Genomic DNA, 26,892 nt, shown 5'->3' with positions numbered 1-26,892 from the left:
GTTACAGCTGTATTTTCGGCCTACTTTTTAATGATAGTTAAAATACCAGGTAAGTTACCTTTACGGTGTTACTGCTCAACTGCCACCCTGTTTTGCCTGCCTTAGATCATGTGAGGAAGCAGGAAGCGATGCTGCTTTGTGATTATTTATCACGCCTCTTCAGTGCGGACACACCTGCGTGTCGCTACTAACCAGTCTTAAAGAAAACAAAGCATTAGCAGAATGCATTTTATTTTTTTAAATGGTGTTTTCCAGCAAATGTAAAAATGATAAGCATAATTATAATAGCAGACAAAAAGTAGGTAGGAACATTTAAAAGTATTTAGTCCAAATTAATGTGTGCATGTTGAACATTGCAAGTTGAATGTTATCTAATGAAAAGTAGTGACAAAATAATGTAATGCTAGTTAAACATAATAAACAGTTGTTGTCTCAGAAAGGTTGCTGTTGTATTAACAATACAACTTCAAGGGCTGTTTTGTATGTCCCACCGTACGTCTTCATTTGCCCACGAAATTTGAATACATCGTGAAATTCTAAGGTGGGGACTTTTACTTTGAAAACTGGTTATGGGCTTGGCTTTCGCAATTTGCCACACAAATGTCCAACCCCCTATCTGGTAAACTATTGAGTTTAGAGTGTCATCATCAAGGTAAAATAGAAGTTTGATTTTTGTTCAGACAATTTGTATATACAATTCAATTATTTAACACTAATAGGGACAAAATCAGCCATTTGAAACTGTGGTGTGGATGTGTAAAAGGCACACATGTTTTAAATAAAATTATTTAATTAAACAACCGTGTGCAGAAGAATAGTAAAAATAATCTTTAAAAGAGGTGCCATCATGCTGTAGAGATTGTGCGTGTGTATGTTTTTAAGCAGATTGTTTTATAAATGTGTTACTACTTAAAGCACAGTGAATGTATTGGAGGACATCTGCTGGCTGATTGGATGCAGTGCAGTTCAATAAGGCAGACAATGGGGGAGTTTTATTTCTGATTTCTCTGAGTTCTATGCACACTGTTGTGTTATCCTTTTTTCAAAAAGCTGAAACTATTTCCTATGTTTCCAGTGTTGAGACGGTAAGAAGGGATGAAAGGAAAATATGAGTTATAGAAGGAAGGGGAAAAGTGAATGAATATAAAAGTGGAAGAGCTTTGCCGTTTGAAAAGAGGAAGAAGAAATATGAGAAATGTTCAGAGGAATGTGCGAAGGAAAACAAAGATATGAGTGAAATCATGTCATAGTGTCTCCACTGATGGAGGGTGAGACGCAGCTGCAGTGAGCAGTTATAAAAAGGTCGACAGTGTTTGGACTGTAACTGGACTCCTGCAGGATGAGCTGCTCAGCACCAACAGAACTATTCTTAGACCTTTTGTTGTGCTGACGGTCGTCACGCTGAAAACATGTGGAAGGTCAAACGTGAGTGTTTTCACTGCATGACTCGTGTTTTTCACTCCGTAAAATAACTCAGTGAGCATGGCTAGATCAACATTATTATGAACCTTTGTATCCTGTGGTTAACTGTCCTTCAGTTCTCTTTTTCTCCAGACTCTACACAAGATTTAGATGAAGAGTTTTTGATATGGGGATAATCTCACAGATACAGTTGTATAATATCAACCTTGTGTAGAAGGCTGATTCATTAATGTAACGCCATTAACATTTTAGACAGGAGAGCAGCTACCTTTTTAGTATTTTTTATGTTGGTTTTATCTTTGCATTAATCACAATTTCACAACAAGTATTTTTTCTTGTTTTGTTTGTATGTATCCAGCTCCAGTCTATTATCCAATGGAGACGAGGTACCGGGCAACTTTGGAGGTAACATATCTCATGAATATCTAATATTATTGTGCCATATATTTCATAGTTAATATTGCACATATCATCTTTCTACACACATCTTCTTATCTTTGTTGTTTATATTGTAGAATAAGATGTATATCTTAACTCAGTCCTGGAGTACTCAACAAAGCATTTCACTGCAAGATGTTGAGTGTGTGAAAAATAAAAACCTTGAAACAGTGGAAGTAATGTAGTCATAGATATCTAACACTGAAGACAAACTTTGAATTATGGCTTTATCTCCAAGAAGTGAAAATTGATCCTTGCAGTGAATTCCCTGGATCATCATTTGTTTATTTATTTTTAAACTGGATTTATATGAAGATAAGTAAGCTCCTGAAATCTAACTTGATCTCTTGATCCAAATAAACACATGAGAAATATCGTTCGGCCATTATTAAATCTATAATAACTCTTCCTAATCGAATCTACAACAACTTCCTGTTCAGAGTTTGGTCCCCCCCGACCCCATGTCCCAGTTCCCCCTGAGGAGAGGTTCCCCTGACGAGGAGTTCCCTGACCTGAGCAGGAACCACACCTGGATGGGCCGGATCCTCACAGCGGCCATGTACCGCCGCCAGTTTCACCGCTGCACCCACAGCGGGGTGCTCTTTGATGATGTCATCCGCCCGGGCCTCGAGGAACCAGGTGATGTCAGCATGCTGTCAGAGTGATGTCAGAATGATGGAGGCTGTGAAGAGAATCACAGTGGGATTAAAATACGGAAGAACTGATAGAAGGACATCATGGACATTTTACTTATTAACACGTATACATGTATGTCCAATTTTGTAATATTGTAGTATTGTATTCAAGAAAAAGTAGGAACATTGAGCAGGAGAAGTTAGATGCCAGAAATAGCTTATGAACATTCGTCCCTAATAAGATATCAATTGTCAAACGTAAACAATTGAAAGAGTTTCAAAACACAAAAACAAAGAGTGCTTAATTCCACAAATTCAAGACAAAGCAGAAATACAAAGTTAATCGAAATGCAGTATATGTTTCAGAGTCGAGAATAACGGTAATGTAGATGTTGAAAAGTAGGTTGTTCCAAAGCGATGGTCTTCTGAATTTGTAACAAGTTTTGACAACAGATAGTACATGTTTTGAATCTTTTTCTCTATGTTTAAGACCTACCGATGTTCGATTGGTTTAATTATAAGCAACGTTTAGACAAAAGTAACTATCATAATTACAGTTATTCCAGACGAAAATAATGGCAGATAATGCATGTGAGGGAAACTTTTTTTTACGTTTTCAGGATAGCAGCTATAGGTATGCGTTTCTTGTGCGTTAACCTGCAGTTCCTTTTGTAGCCACTAGATGGCTGAGAAAAAAAACCTGATCATTTAATCTTGCAAAAAAGTGTGTAAGAAAACTCTACAAACAATTTATCCGATCTGGTAGGATTATATGTGTATGTCTCTGTGTGTGTGTATGAAGGTGATTGGTGCAGTCCTGCCTCTGTGGGCTGTGTGGCGGGCGACGCTGAGTCCTACATCATGTTCTGCGACTTCTTCGACCGTGTCATCGAGGCGCATCACGGACACAAAATCACCAGCCAGACGCCAGAGAGTGACTTCAACTGTGACAACCTGAAGGTAGCTGGTCAAAAGAAAACTCTCACTGCGGTTAAACCCAATTTAAAGCCTGCTTTGCATTTGGTGTCTGGCGTCTGTCATCTGCCTACATCTGCAAGGCAAGGGTCAATGGAAGGCAAGGGTCAATGGAGTCTGTCTACTTGACTCTTTGAACTGAACAAGCCAACAAACATGTGTGACATCCATGTGTCCAGCGCACAATTTAGTCCAAATAGAACAGTCTGTATAAGAGAAATGCTTGTTTGAGCTCACAAAGTTCTGGAAAAAGAAAATGCTGAACAACAAAAAAAAATTCAATGCTTGCACGTCAGCTTTACAAGCTCAATGTCAGTGTCACCTTTTTACCGATATGTTTCTGTGTGTATGCAGGGGGGTGAGGACTTGGACAGATCATACGCTGTACGCTGTGAGGTGAGCGTTGTTCGAGGCGTCGAGGGCTTCTGTTTCCCGACACACTGCAGCCGAGGAGAGCGCAGAGAGCTCCTCACACTGGCCAGAAGAGGTACTGCATATCTCAGAGTATCTCAGTTCATTCATAGCTACCTTTACGGTACGTCCACACGGCAGCGTGCGTTGAAGCTTGCCGGTGGGCGTGTCTGGCTCGCGACCAACAACCAATCACATTCATCTCCCGCCCCGGAGACACAAGCACACGGTTTGATTGGCTAGCGCTTGCACTGGCATATGATTTGATTGGCTGACGCTTCCGTCGAAGCTTGAAAAGTTGAACTTTTCTCAACTTTTGAAGCGAGCAACGGAGGCAAAGCGACGCGACGGAACCACAATGCAGTTCGGCAAAGCGTGACGTCACCCCATTCAAAGTGAATGGGAAGCTGCGTTGAAGCTTCAACGCACGCCGCCGTGTGTACGGGACGTTACAGTCTCCAAAATCATCTGCCTTCCCACACACTATCAGATATGAAAGCATGCACAATATCAAATGACACTAAAATGTGTTGTGACATCTGCAGTAGTGGCCCTTCCCTGAACAAGCTGCCTCATTGACCCAGTATGGATGCATATGTGAAGTTTCTGTAAAACAAATATCGTCCTTGGTCAATACATTTAAATCTATCAACCTGAAAACATAGCGGGAATCGCACTGGATGTATAGGAACAGAAAAAAAAGACCCTTTATTTTGCCACCACAAAGACCAAATTAGGTTTTTCAAATCTGATCTATTAGAAAATTGATAACTTTTTCAGATTTAGATTTTAGACCAGGTGGAGTCTTATGAAGAAATAATACAATGAACAACGAATGGAATCAGAAAAGCATGGGGGAGGCGGGACTATGAACCCGGTGTAAAAATGGACCTATACTAACCAGTTGACCAGTGTGTTGTCCTATTGCTCTCAGCTCTGCAGAGTCTGGAGGAGGATCTGCCGGGTCGACTCCTCTTACTGGAGGATCTGAACCAGGATCAGCAGAGGGAGCTGGACTTTGACCCGCCTTCTGACTCTCAGCTCCGTATCGGTGTGGCGCGAGACTGGCCTGACGCCCGGGGAGTCTGGTCTGTCCGGTTTCTGCTCAGGATGCACAAAATATATCCGTGCTGATTATTGTGTTGCAGATCATTGGAATAGTCTATAGATATGTAGCCAACTGTCTTTGTAGGCAATGATTTACCTGTTGATAATACGAAACCCTATTCCTTGACTAAAGAACGTAGTAGCTTCACACTAAGATATACAAGTAGTAGGAGGTGGGAATGCACCTTTACAATTGGTTTGCAATTTCCAAATATACTCAAAGAAGAAGAAAAGATCAGCATGCTTGACTAGAGAGTAGTGTTGTAGTACTTGATACAGGTATTGGTCTTGTCTCGGAATCGACTGTATTTGGTCTCGGTCTTGGTCCTATAGGTCATGAGATTTTATGTTAAGACCGTTCTTATTATACATCCATGGTCGAGACCACGGCTGTTGCTGGGGATGTGACTGGATGTAAAACGCCCTGTTTCAAAAATGCAACCAATAACGTGACTCCGAATCTTTGCCCTCATGCGCTGCAATGTTTGTTAACATGGCACTGGTTTATACCAGCTGCGACACTCAAACGGTCTTGCAGTGAACACGTTGCAAATGCATCAATCATTCAATTTGGCTACACATTTTACAAAGGTGGTTTGTTGCTTAGACCTATATACCATAACATTTATATTATGTTGTTTTATATTATGTTCTTACTATGTTACTGTTTTTATATGAAAAGGATAACTTTTTGAATAAATATGAGGGAATTTAATTTATATGTTACGTACTGTATATGTGTCTTTTTATGATGTGGATCTTTCAGATCAAATTGTCTATGGTATCTTACACACGGTATTGTAAGTGTATCATGTAGTGTTGGATTCACAGCAGTTTGGTTCCGGTCTTGACTTGGTCTCGCCCTGCCTTGGTCTTGGTCTTGACTTGGTCTCGACCTCTTAAAGTCTTGGTCTTGTCTTGGTCTTGCTACTCTTCGGTCTTGACAATGTCTTGGTTTCGACTACAACACTACTAGAGAGCATGTCTAGATATTTTTCACCAGTCGATCATGAGAAACAGCTGATATTGGTTAACGATATTGGCTAAAAACAGTTCCATATCCAGCATTACTATTTTTAACCATGACTCTCACAGTAAATCGTAAAGTTATCAGAGAAATCAGCAATTTAACTCCTGCAAGACGCCAAATGTCACACTTCTTAAGAATACTAAGTTAATCTGCCACTATCAACCTGTATTGTTTATGGATGCGTTTTTCAATATTCCAGGAACATGTTTGATAAGATGTTTTTGTCATACATGTTATGCCACACTATTCTTTGCTGCAGGGTGAGTAAAGATGGCAGCCTGGTGGTCTGGGTCAACATGGAGGACCACCTCAGACTTGTGTCCACACGAGACGACGCCAACATCACTGAGGCATTCAAATGCATGTGCATCAACCTGCAGAAGGTCAGTGATGGGTCTGATTTTTAGCATCATTGGCAGGTAGCCAACGCTTCAGCTGTGTGGAGGAAATCCCTTTATCCCAGATATAATGAAATCTCAACTTTAGCATCTTTAATGGCGGCCGATAACAAGAAATAGCAGCAAAGAAATCCCAATCTAGTTCATCCACCAGTGATCACTGACAAGTTGATGTATCCCTGTCAGATGTCCCAGTAAATATCAAAGAGATCTGTATCAACATTGTTTGTGTTAAAAATTATGATTTACTTTATTTACGATAAACCTCCAAGTAATGACACACAGTATGGGTAAGGGTTTGGCTTCCCAGTATTTGCAAATGCACGTTTTCACAGTGTTTTACCAATAAGCAAAGTGAAAAACCACAAACATCTTCACATTCAAAATACTGTTAGTGGTGGAGAATATCTTTCTGTCTTCCAATAGGAGGAGTTCTTGAAAAAATTACTTCAGTAAAAAAAATGACCTTTGACATCCCGGACCTTTGAGTCTCCAACTGTTTGCTCCTCTCTCTGTTTCCAGCTGGAGGATCTTTACAGGGAACTCAAACACCCGTTCACCTGGAAGCAGCAGCTGGGCTGGGTCAGCAGCTCTCCAGCTGATGTGGGAACAGGTCTGAGGATCAGAGTGAATCTCAAACTGCAACTCCTCCCCAAACACAATCGCCTGCAGGACGTCCTGAAGAGACTGAGGCTCTGCATGGACACCACAGGTAACCAGAGCAGACCTGACATGTTTCATCACATAACCTGATGAACTGCAGGTCAGTGTTTAGCTCTCTATCAGAAATGTACTCTTTATTTTATTTTGAAGGGGAAAACAATACCCACCGGTAAACCCAATCTCATCCTGAAAAAGCAATAGGCTAATAGGGAGACATTGTAAAGGCGGACTGTGTCCTAATTGTTAAGCCATTAGTTTGTGGAATCAACTTTTACTTTATAATGAAAAGTTAAACCATTAATGTTTTTTTGTTTTTGTTTTTGTTGTATTTAACCTTTATTTAACCAGATAAAAAGCATTGAGATAAAATCTCATTTACAATGCTGACCTGGCCAAGAAGGCAGCAACGTTACACATAACACATAACACAAACATATAAAATACAGAGAACATAACCAAGAAAACAAAAGACGAAAAAAAGCAGTTACTACATTGTGCACATTAGGACAGTAAGAAAGGCACTACTTATTACTGCAAGAGCAGCTGGTGGTAAGGACTTCTGACAACTTCAATTTAAAACAGGCTATAGAAACAAGTGCCGTCAGTTTGAGGCGTGATTGAAGGTCATTCCAAGACCAAGGACCATAATAAAAGAGACTCCTTTTTCCAGCCTCAGTCCGCACAGCAGGAACCTGGAACCGTATCAAGGCACTGGGTCTGAGGTTGTAAAAGTCACAAACTGGAGCAAATCTGGCACATATGTAGAGTGGAAGATTTCCTAAAATGGCTTTATACATTAATAAAAACCAATGCTGCATCCTACGCATAGTGAGTGAGGACCATCCAGTTAGGCTATACAGTGTGCAATGATGAGTCCTATAGGGTGCATTTGATATATAACGCAGTGCAGCATGGTAGAGTGGGTCAAGTTTGGCCAAGACAGTGGGACAGGCAAATCTATAAATGGTATCACCGTAGTCCAGCTGGGACAGGAATAAGCCAGAGACCAACCTTTTACGGGATGAAGTTGAAAAACAACATTTAAGTCTGTAAAGGAAGCCAAGACTGAATTTCAATTTCTTTGTTAGAACTTCGATATGGTGTTTGAAGTTCAGATTACTGTCCAACCAAAAGCCAAGATATTTGTAGATATCAACAAACTCCACAGAGACGCCATCAAGGGTGTCAATGGAGAGGCAAGAGGACGCTGACTTGGGACCAGAAAGCATTGCTTTGTTTTTCTTACTGTTCAAAAGCAGTTTGGAATCAAGAAGTGCATGCTGCAGCGTGATAAAATCAGATTTTAAATTGGAAACGGCCATGTCCAGAGAAGGAGCACATGAATATACAATAGTGTCATCAGCATACATATGATAGGTAGAAAATTGCATCTGATTACAAATATTGTTTACATATAATAAAAAGAGCAAAGGCCCCAAAATAGAGCCCTGTGGAACGCCCTTCTCCAAGGTGACAGGGTCAGAGACAGTGCTACCCAACCTGACGCATTGAGTACGGTCGGTTAGATAACTCTGAAACCAACAAATGGCATTATGACCGAAACGAGACACCAACATAACATTAGACATAATGTGGTGATCTACAGTATCAAATGCTTTGGCTAGGTCAATAAACAATGCAACACAAACAGATTTTTTATCCAAAGCAGCCTTGATATCATCTAAGACTTTCAGACTGGCAGTCACATTACTGTGCTTTGATCTGAATCCAGATTGCATAGGGTTAAGGATGTTGTGTGAATTTAAAAAAAGTTTTAGCTGAGTAGAAACTAGGGATTCAAGAATCTTTGATAACACAGAAAGATTTGAGATAGGACGATAATTATTTAACTCAGTGGGATCACCAGCTTTCAAGACGGGCGATACCAGAGCTTGCTTCCACAGAGCTGGCAGTGTGTGAGTGGACAGGGAGAGATTAAAAATATCAGTTACTGGTTGTGCTATAATCTGAGCTGCAATTTTTAAAAAGAATGGGTCGAGGCCGTCAGGCCCGGCAGACTTTTTAGGATCAATTGAGTGCAAACCCTGTAAGACTTCAGAGACCGAGAAAGAAGCAAAATCAAAAACAGGGGAGCTCATCTCTTGACTAGGGCTGTGAGTACGACCATTTAGAGAGCCATGACTTTGCTCATCAAAAATGTGACCAGCCTTTTGGAAGTGAGCATTGAAAGCATTAGACATACCATCTGAATCTGAAATAAAATAATCACTGCCCTTCAGTTTTTGTGGGAAACTAGAAACATTCTTGTTCTGAAGTGATTTAATTGTTTTCCAGAACTTAGAATGGTCATTAAAACAATCAGTGGTTAAGCTCAGATAGTAATCAGTTATAGCTTTTTTAATAAGGGCTGAACATTTATTTCTGAGGACACGAAAAAGAAGCCAGTCATCACTAGTGTTAGACTTTCTAGCTAAAGACCATCGCTTATTTCGATCATGAATTAGATCAGATAGTTCTCTAGTAAACCATGGAGTGTTCCTATTCTTGACTCTGAATTTTCTAAGGGGGGCATGTCTATTAATAATCGATAAAAAGTGATCAATAAAAAATTGGACGGCAACATCAACAGATGGAATTAACGCTATGAAGTGCCATTTAACCTCCGCCAGATCGTGTAGGAAAGCCTGCTCAGAGAAGTGTTTGAAGCAGCGCCTGAGGACAATAAGGCCCTTGGCTTTGGGCAACTTAGTGCTCTTAACGCAAGCAATAGTGCAATGGTCACTGATATCATTAGGAGAAACACCAACAGACACATACTTATGAGCTGCATTTGTTAGAATGACATCTATAAGGGTATCGTTATTGGGTTTGGCAGGGTTTATTCTAGTGGGACTATCAATAAGCTGAGTTAAGTTCAAAGAATCACAAACCTGCTTAAACTGTGAAGATTTATCACTCAACCAGTCCCAATTTAAATCACCCATTAATATGATTTCAGAAGAAAACATAGACAACAATTCAGTAAGGCTAGTAGTTGCATCCATGATGGCCGATGGAGGCCTATAACAGCCAATAACAGTGAGAGGAGCATTTGCTATAGTTATTTGGACTGCTAGCAAATCAAATTGCCTTGGAATTGAAATAGAGTGAAGGACTGAGCACTGTAGTTTCTCAGCAGTGTATATTGCAACACCACCAGCTCTGCCCTTACGATCCGTTCTGAATACATTATATCCATCAATGTGAATAACAGTGTCAGTGACAGACGGTTTTAACCAGTTTTCAGAAACTACAACAATATCAGGTTTAGCAACTAAAAACCAGGTCTTGAAAACATCTAATTTGGGCACTAGGCTTCTAGCATTAACATGCAGAAAACCCAATCCTTGCCTACAGCTAAACTCATTCGGAGTTGGCAAATTATGCAAGGAAGCAGAGAAACACTCAGGACCAGGGTTAATGTTAACGTTACCAGAGAGTAGTAGCAGTAACAATATTAACAGTCTGGAAGATGATTTTTTCACATGGGCTCTGGACGCGTCGCTCCTCGGGGGGGCGGGGCTGCTCCAATCCTTCGATATTAGCGAGTCCAGAGTAAATAGGGCAAACGGGAGAGCGCATTTCGTGCCATGAAACATCAGCTTTTGGTAAAAACTATCCGATGGAGTCAGCGCTCCAGAGGTTCCACCATCTGAAAGTCCGAAGTGAATAGAGATATTGCTGGGAGGCAACCCGTCAGTTTTGCCGACATGCGGTCTGACAATTAATCCCAGGAAGAAAGCGAACACAAGGGTTGTTAATTCCTTCTTTCATTGTCTACTGACTTTCGACATCTTACATGTTTTCTGTTGATATAAATATATATATATATATATAGATATATATATCCTTTATTTAACCAGGTAAAAGTCTCATTGAGATTAAAATCTCTTTTTCAAGAGCGACCTGGCCAAGAGGGCAAAATGAACAATGTTCCATCAAATGAACACAAAACAATACAGGCAGACGAATAGAGCGGTCGTAAAACACAAATGAAATAGCACATTAACCATATGCAAATAAAATAAACTGTTATAAAACTGGCATACTTTTAAAACAACTTCAATTAGGGGATATAACAAGAGCAAACACATCGGCCAATGGTTTCTTGTTCTCTGTACTTTACAATGGACTTGAACTCCCCCATAGTGATCAAACCTAAAGTACTTTTTGAACAACTCACAGTTGAACAGAAAACTCTTGTTTATGACTTGCCTTTTCATATTCTGCAGATTCCCCGGCACTGTATTGTGTGAGCAACACAGCGACCTTCGGCCTGAGCGAGGTGGGTCTGACCCAGCTGGTGGTGGACGGGGTCAAACTGCTCATCGCCATGGAGAAGAGGCTGGAGGTCAATGGAGACATCGAGGGGCTCATCCCTGCACAGAAGTAGATCTGGATGACTAGCTTGAGTGAGGAGGAAGGAAGGATTTAGCAACCAAACACTGAAATATGTTTAATTAGGAAGACAAATATACTAAATACTAATTCAGTCAAAAGAGTGTGTCTTATTTTCCTAACAATATTAATGTAACACAGAAAAAACACTAAAACAATGTCATAATTATTGATAAAAAAATGTATCTTTCTATTTACATAATATAAAATGATGTTTCTAATGTGGCACATTTTGTGTGTTATGACATTATTAAAAATACATATTAAATAGCATAGTTTACGGGCAAGTTAGCAACGAAATATTCACTCACACACACACACACACACACACACACACACACACACACACACACACACACACACACACACACACACACACACACACACACACACTTAAAAACTATTCCCTTTCTAGAGCCCGTTTCGCATACTGGCTAGCCATTAGCAATTTAGCTAACCAATCATTTTACTGCTCAAACTCATGAAACATATTAGAAAATAAAGTATAAGGCCAGCCCTGTTACACATACTCACCTTGCATGAGGGGATACTTTTATCCATTATGCTTAACGCTGGAATTGTGGAACTTTTATGTAAAAAAAATATGTCTGTTACATTCAAGGCCTTGCAAAACTAGGCATCAGTTACGGAGGCTAGGCCTTACAACAGTCTGCATCTAGCCTGTCAATATTTAAAAAAAACAGTGATGTTTCCAAGGAAATATTAGAATATTTCTAGAATTGTTGTTCTAAAATATAAGAGAGAAGTTAAGTACTTGAATATGCATTTAGTGCTCAACTCACTGGACCTGCTGCAGAAGGAAAGCCTAATGAAGAACTCGAACAGTTAAAACATTATTGACATCTGTAATGTTTTTGCTACAGTGGGATCAAATGTAGAAATAATCACTTTTAAAATGATGTCATTAAATATTATACAAAAACAGTATTGTCATCCTTCAGCGGCGATTACAAAACGACTCCGAACATGTTTTATTTGTGTTTTTTATTTAAAATGAAATGAACATGGCTACACTGGACTTCTGCTACTTTCCTGTTAATGACGTGACTGACAAACCTGCCGGTCACATGGTAAGAGTTTCTATCTGGAAGCTGAGGCGAAGGCTATTTTCAAGTAAGAGGCTCAGATTTACAGTCCTTCCCAAGGTGACATGAAGGCAGCGTCATATTCACACCTTGTCACCTCTCTCTTCCCTGTCAGACAGGGACGTGAGGTTTGCATTGTTTGTTCCCTTCCTGGTTTTAAGTGCTACAACATACAGTACAAAGTGTTCTCCAGTTTCAGTAGTGATGGAGAACCATTGCACGGTGAACCCTCAGGACCTCGAGACTGTAGAGTCAATAGAGCTAGTTAGAGGCTCTGTTAGTGGGGAACAACTCAAAATATACAACTTAAAACCACAAACTGCTCCATTTCCTCTGGTACAACTGAATGCAATCAGAAATACAAAGCAGTACATTCAGAAGGCATTTAGTGGTGGAATACATTTAGAAATATCTACCAGGAATCAGCCTAAAGGACAATTTCAGAAACAGATTGAAAACACCAGACTGATCCTAAAACAGGGGAAATGTGTTTGCTCAATGTTTTGATGCTCCAAGTTTTATCTCACTGCTAAAGGCTTTGGAACAATAATAATAAGGTTGTATTTTCAGAGGTGGAAAACCAACACAGAATGGAGACAGTGTGGACCAAATAAACAGACTAATCAATACTGTACCTGCACATATTCACCTTGACAGGTATCGTTGTACACAGCAATAATAACAAAATAATAAAAACACATTCGGTCTGTCAGCTGTAAATGTGTAAAATACAAAGATTAATAAAGCGTTACAGGTTGAGTTTAAACCACTGACATCATTTACCAAGAGCTCCGGTATTATTGCAATAGTAATAACATGAGCCAGCAGGGGAGGTCAGAGGTCACAGGCTCTCAACCAACAGGGAGGATGTTGTATTGGTTGTTTACCACTCTTCATAACCTCCACTGTAAACTGTGCAACTCAACTGTGCAAACGGAGAACTGCAGCGTCAAGATAATGGTTCACATAAAGAACCCGAATGATGGACTTTAAAATCAGGAGAAAAACCAACAATGTTATTTTTTTAAAAAGCTTTTCAATACAATGACCAGGTGACACAAACATTTGCGAGAAAGAAACTTCATTAAACCTGCCTAAGTATGCAAGAGTTAGAGTTTGTTTGAATGAATTGAAGGTTTAACTGTTTGACTTAATTCACAACAAATTAAAGCTGAAATACTGATTTGACAGATAAAGAACATACAACTGGGTAATGGTGTGTCTTTGTGTGTCCGTCTGTTTTGTTGGTCCTAAAATCACCAGAATCTTCAGTTTGTTGTCTTATTACCTACGACAAGGAAGTCGTGTTTTCAGTACATTTATTTTTGGTGGTTTGTCTGTTGTTTACAGAAAAACGACTGGTCCCATTCTCAAGACATTTTGTCAAAGTGTGAAGCATTGGCAAAAAAAGAAACGCATCAAATTTGGACCGGGTCCGGATCACGAGGTGGATACAAAAAGTACTGTCAACATTGCGATATAGAGGGTGGTCTTGGTCAAGGGTCTCCGCTCTCCTCCTTTTCTGTGTCATGAATTCAAAGATAAAAAACCTCAAGATTTGCAAGATCTTCACTTCTACTCTTCAGATCCAGTTTGATTTTTTTTTTTAGTAAATTGCACGTCAATTAAAAACAAAGACATTTGTTTTTAGTTTCCAGCTGAATCTATTTCTGTGAACTTCATATGCCAATAACAAAAAGCCAACCTATAGATCAGACACTTTTGCTCAAAATGTAATCTAACCGCTGAGTAGAGTGCAAAAGGCCCGATTGCACCGTTGTGGTTCCATAATGATCATCAACCATTTCTTTGATGGCCCGATGACATCTTTTTGGGGGCTACCGTTGCGGCTTGATCATGATTGAGGGTCACTAGTGCTTTTCTGGACATGCACACAAATTCCCAATCCAAGCTCAAACAGTATTCTCCCCTATCATGCAACATTGAATTAAGGGAGGTGTATATCATTCAATTAGTCGTTTCAAATACATTAGGTGTCTGAATCATACTGTTTTTTTTCTTTAATCTCTGTTTGCCATTGTCAAAGGAAGACGAGAAACGCTGGACACTTTTTAGTATGTATTTATATCTGTACATAGGGGTAACATTTTCACCTTTTCCAGCTTTGTTTCCTAGCTGTTCTGTGTGTGTATGTATTGAGAGCAATGAAAAATCGCAGTTAAATTCCTTGCATGAGTTCACACACTTGGCCTGCTGACTCTGTAGCTGCGGACTCACAGTTAGTGTTCTTCTGTTGCAGCAGGAGAGTTGCACAGGTAGAGCGGAGGTCACGTTCCACTGTTTACCTGCACTCCAGAGACAAAGGTACTGTTAGCCAACCGAAGGCGAAAGCTGATAATATGTCTACATGCACAGCAATGATATTAAGCCTCTAAATCTCCAGATGACATAGCTTGGTCTTCTTTAAAAACACTGATGCGAACAGCTTCTTTAATATTCCCACATGCAAATCGCAAAGTAAAAGTGGAAGTCTTCAGGTTTCTCCCACAAAACTCTCCCTGTTTAATCAGCTTTAGCTCGCGTGACGTGTTTCCACTTTACACAATGTTTTAAAATTCAGTTTCCAAGGTTTCGTAAAAATCTGAAGTGCATGTAAACAGTGATAAACCAACAGAGTGTCGCCGCAGCAGGAGAGGACAGATGGAAACGTCCTCCTGCTGTTTGCTCTGGATCTCATCACTGAGGGGTGAACTACAACCTGCTGGAAATCTGCACCGTCAGCTTTAATATTTGGTTTCACTGGCAAACATTTAGTGATAACATTAAATAGTAAGTGTGTAGAGTATAATAATGTGTGTTTTCTCTGAGTCATACAGCAGTTAGAGAGTCGCTGAACACAACATGGCCGCCGTCACTTGGTGGGGCGTCATTCTGAGCAGAAAGAGGACCACAGAGGCTTTTCCTCCTTCGATGAATAACTGGAAGTTGTTCACAGCCTGAGCTCGTTGGCCACTTTGGAGGCGATGTTTTTGAAGGCGATGGACGTGCCGGAGATCCTCTTAAAGCGCACGCCGTTGAGTGAGAGTCGGGGCAGTTTGCACACCTCCATCTCCCACTGCACCAGACTGTCCTGCCGCGCGTCTCCGTGCACGCAGAACAGGGAGTAGCGCTCGCGCTGCTCGTAGTCACAGTTGTTGGCGTCCAGGACCCTGCGGATCTCCTTCATCATGTCGCCCGGCTCCATGGAGGACGTGGTCTTCATGCTCCAGGTGAAGCGCAGCGCACGAGGCTTGGAGTCCCGCCCCTCCTCTTTAGGCTCTCCTGATAAACTCCTGGAGGACAGAGACGCAACAAAGACAACAAAAGACACAGCGTTAAAGGGGGCACCTCACTTCAAAGAGTGACGTCATCGTTTAGATAGGAGTACTTTATTGAACCCAATTTGGGAAATGTTTGCATTGCAGCAGCATAAAAAGATATGGCATTGTACAATAACAATTAAACTACTACTACTACTACTACTACTACTATTACTGCTGCTACTACTACTACTACTACTACTACTACTACTGCTACTACTACCACCACCACCACCACCACTACTACTACTACCACTACACCACCACCACCACTACTACTACTACCACTACACCACCACCACCACCACTACTACTACTACTACTACTACTACTACCACCACCACCACCACCACTACTACTACCACTACACCACTACCACCACCACTATCACTACTACTACTACACCACTACTACTACTACACCACCACCACTACTACTACTACTACTACTACTACTACACCACCACCACCACCACCACTACTACACCACCACCACCACCACTACTACTACTACACCACCACCACTACTACTACTACTACACCACCACCACTACTACTACTACTGTTAGTACAAATCTAATCAAAATGTATTATAGCCCCAAATCACAAGACATGCCTCAAAGGGCTGTACAAAGCAAACAAAAGCAAAGACAAACACAAAATAAAAACGTCAAAGCATAAAAATGATAAAAACATTATACGTCATCAACGTAAGTATTGCCATGTGATAAAAGCATGTGACTGAAGTGATGCTGATGGAAACTAGGTGATGGAAAGGCTTTTAAAGGAGTCAACGGAAACACTCCTGCAGCTTCTGGGCTCTCACTCACCTGCGTACGAACTTGGAGGTGATCTTCCCGATGAGCGAGGTGGAGGTGCCGCGGCGGGCGGAGGCCAGCGAGGCGGCGGTGTGCGTGGAGAGGCTGGGCGAGGCGGGGGGGCCGTTGTACGTGGCGGAGCGGCGGTCTCGCAGCTGAGCGCCGTGGAAGGTGGAGCGGCTGGACGATCCGCGGGGGAAACGGGTCCGATCCGGGGTGGTGCTGCTGCTGCTGGTGATGCTGAACGCTGAGGGGGAGGAGGGGGGGGGCTGCTGGGGGGAGCTGCGGGGGGGGGGGGAGAGAGGGGGAGGTTATCCATAACATTCATCTGTTTGCAACTTACAAATTATTGATCTAATATCATATTCCAATGACTTGTATATAGACTCTCCTTACACTATTCCATTCTATTTGATCTGTGTTATTGTGTTGCATTGTAGGAGGAGCCTGGGAGATTTGTAATCACTGTTAGCCATTCTTGAAGGAGACGAGAAACGCTGGACACTTTTAGTATGTATTTATATTTGTACATTTTCACACTTTTCAGGTTGTTTTTTAGCTGTAAGTCTATTTCTGTGTGTGTGTTTTGAACCAATATGTTCTAGTTTAGACAAAGGTATCTATGATCCTCAGTTAAAAAAATGAAATACTATATAGCCTTCAAGTTGTTTACACCAATAAAACATGTCTGTCTTATTTTTGTACACTGCTTGTTTCATGACGGACACAAACAGCGTGGCACATGTTCAGGTCGGAGGCAGACTTCCTGTTAGAGGGTGTAATAACTTCCATTTCCTACTAGTTGGCTTGGAACGGCAAACACTCCATGCACACACACAACTGCAGAGGAAGTGGGTAGGGACGGAAAATGAGCCATAGTGAAACAAGCTCCCTTTGAACATTGGGACATCAAGAAGTCTAAATCTTTCCTCGCAGACTGAAATCCTCCTTCTTACTTTACTTACTTCCCATTCCTATATGTAGTTAACATAGTTTGGCTCATTCAAAGTTAATGTACGAGCACGATTCATGTATTGTTCATCGTTATGCTTCACTCATTGTCAGAGGTGGGAAGTAGAGGAGTACAAATACTTTGTTACTGTACTTAAGAACATGTTTCTGGTATCAGTACTTTACTACTTATTCTTCTGACGACTTTTTACTTTGACTTCTTACACTTTGAACACTAATACCTGTACTTTCTACTTCTCACATGTTGAACCCAAATACCTGAACTTTCTACTTCTCACATTTTCCAAACAGGCTGGTTCCTTTAGTTTGAATGTGTGTTTGGTGGCCTGATCATTATTATTTAGAGTCATTGCGTGCCTATTGATTTGAACACGATCCGTGTATCCATCATTTCCTGGTCTTCTCTAAAGAAGAGGGACCAATGAAAACGTTGTCATGTTGCCGTTGTTCAGCATGGAAACATTCATTAGCTAACAATGACATTATTGTTCTATTAATATAAAGGGAGGTCAGGTACTCTTTAAAACAGCTGCTAGTTATGGGTACTTTTAAATTAAGGACATTTCAAAGCCCATACTTCTTTACTTTTACTTGAGTGAAGAAGTTTAGTCAGTACTTCTACTTTCACCAGAATATTTTTAAACATGAGTATCTGTACTTCTGCTTGACTAAAGGATGTGTGGACTTTTGCCATCTCTGATCATTGTAAATCGCTTTGGATGAAATCCTCAGCTTAAAGAAATGTAATGTAAATATATTTAAATAAATACAATGTTACCAAAGTGACATGTATATTACTCCCCAGCTGTACTGACCTCTGATACTCCACGTTGTCGTCGATGGGGGGGAGGCAGGACTTCATGGGATGTCCCGACGCCGACATGGACTTGACGTGGCGGGGACGAGTGGAGATGGTTTTCCCCGGCGATGGAGAGGGGGACGCTGCAGGAACCTCAGGTAGACTGACACACACACACACACACACACACACACACACACACACACACACACACACACACACACACACACACACACACACACACACACACACACACACACACACACACACACACACACACACACACACACACACACACACACACACACACACACACACACACACACACACACACACACACACACACACACACGTTAGTTATTGACAGGCACGTGCACACATAGTCATCAAAGTGGGCTTGAGCCCCTGCCCTTTTTCTTCCTCCAAAGAAAGTGCCCTTTTTTGGGGTGCTTTTTTAATTATTATTGAATATATATCTACTCCTGTTTGCGCACAGTTTCCCTTTTCCAAAAATATATTGAATAAAAAAATAAATAAATCAGGTCGGGAGATTAGACTGTCAAGTTCCGATGCTCTATCTACCCTCCCTCTCTCTCCCTATTTTGAAGTGTTATTCATTTTAATACCACAAAAATAATTCAAAGGACTTATTGTTGTGCTAAAATAAACTAATTATTATAGCAATTTTAACAAGTAGCATAGAAAACATGCACATTGTGGCATAGTTTCCTTTGTTGCTGTCTGCTATTGTGCTTAGTGAAGAAAGGCCATTGTCTCCGTGTGAGCTGATTATTTTGTAGAATTCTGTTGAGTATTAAACAATTGCGTGAGTGTGAGGGTATTAAAATAAATTGGTCAGTAAGTCTGAGATGTGCAACTATATTTCACTTTTTGTTCTAAAACATTTTTTTATAAATGATTATGAGAAGTGCCCTTTTTCTCACTTGAGCTCCTGCCCTCCAAAATGCACTATTTTTGAAATGTATTTATTGATATACAGGATAACAGCAATGTGATCAAACTCCCAGAATCCCTCTCACCTGCTGTCCTTCCCGTTGGTCACAGCAGCCGAGTGGCGGTCGCCGCTCGTCCTCTCGTGAACGTACGTGTTCCTCCGAGTTATGTTCTGTAACACAGTCAGCTTTATCACACTGATCCAACAACACAGCAGTAAAAGGGACGATACAAAGACAGAACATGAATGCTCCACTCCTCCAGCGCCGAGAGAGATACAGAATCATGTTTGGTAGAAAGTCTAATCTACAGACTGACAGAAATAGACATAAGTGTGGATAACACTTGACCTGCGTTGTACAACACGAGGCACATTTCAAAAGGCGGCTTGACGGCATACAAAGTCAATGGAACGATTTGATTGGACACAAACTCAGATATAACAGGACTTTAATCAGAATGATCTGATCTTGGTATTTAGCTGCTTAAGCTCATATCCCATGAGGTTCATATTTGCACCTGATTTCCTTTATTCCTTTTCCAAATGATGTTTCTCTGTTGTTATTTTAAGCTATGTGCTGTCATGGATGTTGTTGTTTTGATATTCTTTTGTAACCTCTATCAACAAGGATAAGGGGAATGACGTTTTTTTTTATTCATAAACAAGCATGTTACCAAGAGCTTGATTACTGTAAGCTAATTATTTATTTAAAGAGCCCAAATGTAGGAATGTATACATATATACAGAATTCAGAATGACCAGCTTGTGTGTTCATGTCCATCAATGACGGCTTGCTTTTTCACATTAAACATCTGAGTGCAATGTCTACATTAGCATATATTAATGATTGAGTCATGACCCCAAAACATATTTAGTGAGGTCGCAGTAATCTCAATCTTTGACCAACAAGTAGTAATCAGTTCATCGTTGATCCCCTAAGAGGACCATTTAGCCAAATGTGGAATAAATGCACTCAAAGTGTTCCTTAGATGTTGCGTTAACAAGAAAGTAGACATGTACGTGTGATCTCCTGATTCAACAACAGAGGGTACTAACATAACTGTTTGACTTGTAACACTGCTTTTAAACTTGGTATCTGTATATTTCAAAAGGTTGAAGCCTCTGGCCAAGTATGTCATATTATGTACACTTATTAGTATTTTTTTGTTTGGCCTTATGATGGCTGAAATTGGATGACGATTTTAGTTTTCACCTCGTATAGCATTGTAAATTGCCTGAAATGATTTTGATTTGTTTTCTGTATGTTTTGTGTGTGTGAGGACCCCAGGAAGAATAGCCAATGCCCATGCTAGTGCTAATGTCCTTATAAAGAACAGAACATGTACGAGGACCAGGTTTGGAGCAGAAACAGTGACTCCTCTCACCCCTGAGGCGGTGGCTGACCTCCGGCGGTCCGGAGCCCCCGTGGGCGACGCGGCCCCTTCCTTCCTGTCGCTCTCTACGCTGTTGGCATGACTACGCTTGGTGTAGGACACAGGAGGGGGGATAGAGGGCGCCACTGAGACAGAGAGAGAATACAGATCAAGTCAAAGTCAAGTCAAAGTCACCTTTATTGTCAATCTTTCACTTTGTGTGTACAGACAGAGAGATCGAAATACCGTTTCCCACAATCCCAAATACAAACATACGAGTATATATAAAAATATGTATAAAATATGATGTGACGTTAATAAAGAGAAAAGCTTTTGGCAAGTTACATTAAGACTTCAAAATATTGTTGCCTTTATTATTAGTGCAGAATAAAGACTAACAGGGAGAAAGAGATATTAAGACTTTCCAAAACGATTCGATCTGGACTTGATGCAGCAATTTCTATTTCTCAGAGACAGGTTTCTCCCATGAGAGACTTTTAAAGCAACCTAAATCGTGCCTCTACCTGCCCCTAACCCTTTCAGACAAGCCCTACACTCTTTGCTTAAATAGCCAATTGTATTCTTATTTTAGTTTGCAAATATATTGTTAGTTCTGCTGTCCTGATCTGTGTGATCATAATGCAAGAGGAATTTTGTGGATTACTAACAAAAGAATATGTGACCTGCTCTATCGAAATCAGTCGCATTGACCCAAAGACACTTTTTGAGTTGTATACACTGTTGGAAAGAGGAGAGTCCTAGCTTATAATGATATCAGGGTTGTTGTTGTGCTCCAAATATTAAGCACAATATGTCACATTATATAATGACTGTCACCGAGTCATCATTTTGAGAAAAAGGCCTTCAAAGTTTTCTCTTCTCTGGAATCCATCGATCTGATTGGTTATTAGCAAATGATCAAAGTACTACGGAGGGAAGGTATTTTCATTTGGATTACTGGTCTGGGGGAAGCCGGCGAGTGTGTGTGTGTGCGTGCGTGCGTGCGTGCGTGCGTGCGTGCGTGCGTGCGTGTGTGTGTGTGTGTGTATTGTGTTTGTTTCCCGGGGAAAACCCTCAGGAGAAACACCGGCTGTTGTTATGCCTGCTGTGACGTCAAGTTACTCCGTTCTCCGCTTGTAATTATGCCGCTAAAAGCTTCAAAGCTGTATTTATCATCTGAATTTGCCAAAACAAGTTTAATATTCTGAAAGCCAAGACTTTGTTTATTTGAAATCAGATGAACACAAACTGTAACGGACCCTGCCGTGTTATCTATGATTACTATACGCCTTACATTCATAATGTCAGCCGGAGGGAGGGGGAGCGGCGCTGCGGAACAGCAGAGTGAGAGGAGAGCTGTCCTCTTCCCTTTACAAGCTTCAAAAATGTATTTATCATGTGAATTTGGAAATAAAAGTTTCATATTCTGAAAGCCAAGAATTTGTTTATTTAAAATCAAACAAAACACCAGAACCCCGAAAAACAATTTTTTTTACGCAAATCCACGTTTATTTTTGAAATGAGCCGTTTCGACTTCCAACTGATTTCGATAGAGCGGGTCACATATAATAAGTAAATAAATACCATTCTACTTGGTCAGCATTTTAAAATACTTTTTATCTTTCTTTCAGAGATATTTTAAAACCAATGTTGCCTTTTGTTTTGGCTTACACGTGTGTCTTTTTGGTTTCAACACGTGTTAAGACTTTTAAAGATCCGCTGTAACCCTTTATGAGATTTTGACGCCTGGACAGAAACTCACCGTGGTCGCTGAAGCGCCGCTGCTTCTGATTGGTCGATGTGTTGCGAGAGTGTGCGGGCGACTGACTGGAGCCGTTGAGGTCGCTGCTGGGCCGTGACCTCTGGAGCAGGTTACTGGACAGAGTATCACCGCCTTCAGACTGAGAGAGACACAGCAGAGGATTCTGGGTAAAAGCCCTGCTCAGTTACAGACAGAGTGCTTAGAAGGTCGATTTTTCTTCTTTTGATTTTTAACAGGGACAGTGCACATCAATCAACATTTCTGTAACACTGTTGTTATTGTAACATTTCTATTTGTCATCTGTAGTCCCTGGACAGATGTTGGAAGTCAACCTAAAGACACATTTCATGTTTAAACAAGTAAATATAATCAAATAAAAACATGCAACACACAGTACTGGATGAAGTTAGGCTTACTTCTAGTGTTTGTGCTAACCTAGCCTTAACAGAAATGTATCTAAATTGTATCCAGAATCTAAGTGATGACCAAAATGTGAGATTCTTGAGCAACCAGTTAGATTTGACTAAATGTAGAAACGGTTTATTGAACAAACCTCAGCAGTTTTCCTCCCCAGCAGCAGGTATATCGCCGTCATCTCGTTGTATTTCTGACCTTCCAGCGCCTTCTTCACTTCCTCCTGAGAGAAGCCCATCGTCCCCATCAGCTCTGATTGGTCAGAAAACACAAAGGAAGATTTTATTAATAATTCCCATCATCACCATCTAAGTTAAAGGTGTTAGCATGCTCAAATTAGCATATTTTAACAGAGTTCAAGAGCTCATAATTGGGTCAAAAACCAGTCGTGAACACGTTTAAATGTTGAGAAGTTGATGGCACTACATGAAAAACCAGAAGATCATTAAAGTTATTACAGCTCATCCTGAGGGGGAATATTGTCTTCCTTACAATCCACATTTTGTTGAGATATTGCAGTCAACCAAAAGACATTGACAGCTCTAATGGCAGATACAGCAATACATGAACTGTTGTGAGTTGTGATTGGTCCGTTTCTGTGCACTTCAATGACAACATATGTACGCAATGTAGTATATTAAGTTGAATAAGTTAGATACTTAAATATATCAAATTCCATCGATTGGCTGCCTCCAGATAATAGAGTAACATGATCAAACAAAGAGGATTATGGGACGTCTGGAGCAGCCTCACAGGAATGTATTGTGTGTATGTGTGTGTGTGTGTGTGTGTGTGTGTGTGTGTGTGTGTGTGTGTGTGTGTGTGTGTGTGTGTGTGTGTGTGTGTGTGTGTGTGTGTGTGTGTGTCTGACCTATGCGTTTGAGGTCGTTGAAGTCTTGTTCTGGTTCGTTGTATGTTTTCAGCTCCTTCTCGTCGTAGCCGACGTTCATCCATCGGTCCTTCATGATTTGCTGAGAAACAAAACACAATACAGGAGCGGTTTCATTTAGATGACATTCGGGGTCCAGTTATAATCAGGGTTCACTAACTGTGTGTATTGCTTTGTGTATGTGGAAGTCCCATTACTGCTCCCTAGTGCTGAATGAGTTGAGTCAATAACAATGACCTAAATGATTCAGCAAATGTAAAGACACTTCTCCTAAAATCCTATGGTTGTCTGAACAATGCAGAGCCACACAACGTGACCGCACAACACCGCTACAAACAAACCTAGCAGAAAACACAACCTCTGAAGTGGAAGTAAAAACCTGCCGACAGGAAACCACTCAGAAGCTTTTATTGTGAAGTCGATTCAGGAAGTTATGGTGTGGGATCCAGAATGACACCATTTATTTTTATTTTGGTGGTCTATGAGTTTTCAACGCAGGGTTTCTGGTTGCTGGTGCTACTCCCTGTTGCCGGGGTTACCTGCAGGCTGCCTCGTTTCCCCGGGTTGAGCACCAGTAGCTTCTTCAGCAGGTTCTCACAGTCAGTCGACATGTAGAAGGGGATCCGGTACTTTCCTCTGAGAACACGCTCCCTCAGCTCCTACACACACACACACACACACACACACACACACACACACACACACACACACACACACACACACACACACACACACACACACACACACACACACACACACACACACACACACACACACACACACACACACACACACACACACACACACACACACACACACACACACACACACACACACACACACACACACACACACACACACACAAGAAAATTCATTGTCAACAATTTTGATAATTAATAAACTGTTTTCTGATATTTAAAAAAAAAAAAAATGTCTTGTTATAACTCCTCAATTGTTAAAACTTCAAATGAAATAGATGTGTTTGAGTACACTAAGCTGCAGAAACACTTAAGAACAAGTACGTAAAAAATACAGTACTTTAGTAAATGTATTTAATTACTTCCAACCACTGAAATAACACCGAGTTGAGTTCATATGTAAAGGTTTATTCTTGACTTAGCAGTATTTTACTCCTGTTTCTAACCAGTGAGCGGTGAATTGGAAGTTTTTAACATTATTGAAATGTGTTTCTACTATTTTGTCCACACCTTCAGGTTCTGTCCGTCGAACGGCAGCGAGCCGCTGACCAGCGTGTAGAGGATCACTCCCAGACTCCAGACGTCCACCTCCGGCCCGTCGTACTTCTTCCCCTAAAGAGGTACAGAACTACATTACCCAGCAGCCCACAGTTCTACGACACCCTAAAACACCTTACTGTCTTCAGGTGCTGCATTTTCAGGATGATTTCTTAAAAAATACATTTTGAATTTGGTTTAAAAAGTTATATTTCCATCTTCAGCTAGAAAATATTATCTTAAATATGTTGGGACACATTTTCATCCATCTTCTTCCATTTTAACGATTGTATACAATAAAACTCCTTAGTCAAAGGCGTCTCCTATTCTCTCAAAAGCATTGTTTCTTTTTAAATAACATGAATGAAATGCAAAGTCAATCTATAACTTAATGACGTTGGGTATGCTATTCACAGTTTTCATATTAAAATGATAAACAACACTAAAAACATGAACTGTTATTAAAGCTTTGCCTCTGCACACAAACCTAAACTGCTCTCACAATAGCAGTGAGTTTTTCTTGCCCTTCTGGTCAAATTCAACCTTCTTTCTTTTCATTTCATTTTCTTGAATCTAATCATTTTCCCATATTTTATATACTCTTGTCACATCCAAGCCGTCATCTTAACTTTCCATAATTTTCCTTACGTATTCTCATATCTATCTTCACATCTAGAATATGTGTATGTGCTCTGAGGGAACCAATGAGCCATAAAAAGGGCATCTTAAATGTCAAGCGTGACATAAATGCAACATGACGTAAATGTGTCCGTCCAACATGTGGTGGAGCTGAGTGTTTACCTGGAAGAGTTCAGGAGCAGCGTAGGGAGGGGACCCACAGAAGGTGTCCAGCTTACTGCCCAGCGTGAACTCATTACTGAAGCCGAAGTCTGCGATCTTAATGTTCATGTCGGCGTCCAGCAGCAGGTTCTCTGCCTGGAAGACACAGAGAGAGAGAGAGAGAGAGAGAGAGAGAATAATAAGTTTAATTATTAAACACTTTATTCATCAATAATTAATCAAAATAAGTCAGACATCATCAGTTATAATAAAGCAGTTATAGAAATTGAAGCAAGTAAACAAAAGAGAATAGCTGGATTAGAAACACAACGTGTTCGTCTGTCTGTCTGTGTCTGTCTGTCTGTCTGTCTGTGTGTCTGTCTGTGTGTCTGTCTGTCTGTGTGTCTGTCTGTCTGTGTGTCTGTCTGTGTGTCTGTGTGTCTGTCTGTCTGTCTGTCTGTCTGTGTGTCTGTGTGTCTGTGTGTCTGTGTGTCTGTCTGTGTGTCTGTCTGTCTGTCTGTCTGTCTGTCTGTCTGTCTGTCTGTCTGTCTGTCTGTGTGTCTGTGTGTCTGTGTGTCTGTCTGTCTGTCTGTCTGTCTGTCTGTCTGTCTGTCTGTCTGTGTGTCTGTGTGTCTGTCTGTGTGTCTGTGTGTCTGTCTGTCTGTGTGTCTGTGTGTCTGTGTGTCTGTGTGTCTGTCTGTCTGTGTGTCTGTGTGTCTGTCTGTCTGTCTGTCTGTCTGTCTGTCTGTCTGTCTGTCTGTCTGTCTGTCTGTCTGTCTGTCTGTCTGTCTGTGTGTCTGTGTGTCTGTGTGTCTGTGTGTCTGTCTGTCTGTCTGTCTGTCTGTCTGTCTGTCTGTCTGTCTGTCTGTACCTTGAGGTCTCGGTGGACAATCCTCTTCTGGTGACAGTACTCCACTGCTGACACAATCTGACACAAACACAGAGTGATAGAAGAAGATGCAAAATCATTAGAAAATAATAACAACAACAACA

At 40.8% G+C, this 26,892-nt stretch overlaps 2 protein-coding genes across 2 annotated transcripts in view; one reads left to right on the top strand and one right to left on the bottom strand.

The window, feature by feature from the left end:
* Positions 1-1,120: 1,120 nt before the first annotated feature.
* On the top strand, positions 1,121-11,705 carry LOC307031423 (creatine kinase, testis isozyme). Its single transcript, XM_079668525.1, has 9 exons — positions 1,121-1,425; positions 1,781-1,827; positions 2,301-2,499; positions 3,298-3,455; positions 3,825-3,957; positions 4,816-4,969; positions 6,278-6,401; positions 6,939-7,128; positions 11,312-11,705. Exons 1-9 carry the CDS (start codon positions 1,410-1,412, stop codon positions 11,470-11,472), a joined length of 1,182 nt encoding a protein of 393 aa, XP_079524651.1. The 5' UTR covers positions 1,121-1,409; the 3' UTR covers positions 11,473-11,705.
* Positions 11,706-14,649: 2,944 nt separating this feature from the next.
* mark1 (MAP/microtubule affinity-regulating kinase 1) overlaps positions 14,650-26,892 on the bottom strand; it is a 32,181-nt gene continuing 19,938 nt past the window's right edge. Inside the window, exons 7-18 of the mRNA XM_079668515.1 lie at positions 26,771-26,827; positions 25,921-26,055; positions 25,093-25,194; positions 24,424-24,543; positions 23,867-23,966; positions 23,135-23,247; positions 22,582-22,720; positions 20,832-20,965; positions 19,532-19,617; positions 18,508-18,654; positions 16,733-17,002; positions 14,650-15,876 (exon numbers count right to left, since the gene is read on the bottom strand). Coding sequence (XP_079524641.1) covers positions 15,534-15,876; positions 16,733-17,002; positions 18,508-18,654; positions 19,532-19,617; positions 20,832-20,965; positions 22,582-22,720; positions 23,135-23,247; positions 23,867-23,966; positions 24,424-24,543; positions 25,093-25,194; positions 25,921-26,055; positions 26,771-26,827 — 1,746 coding nt within the window. The 3' untranslated portion in view covers positions 14,650-15,533. The remainder of the gene's footprint in view (positions 15,877-16,732; positions 17,003-18,507; positions 18,655-19,531; positions 19,618-20,831; positions 20,966-22,581; positions 22,721-23,134; positions 23,248-23,866; positions 23,967-24,423; positions 24,544-25,092; positions 25,195-25,920; positions 26,056-26,770; positions 26,828-26,892) is intronic.

This window comes from Notothenia rossii (assembly GCF_949606895.1).
Source record: "Notothenia rossii genome assembly, chromosome: 1".
Lineage (NCBI taxonomy): Eukaryota > Metazoa > Chordata > Actinopteri > Perciformes > Nototheniidae > Notothenia > Notothenia rossii.
Note: the sequence above shows the minus strand (reverse complement) of the source record. Positions and strands in the feature narration are given on the sequence as shown.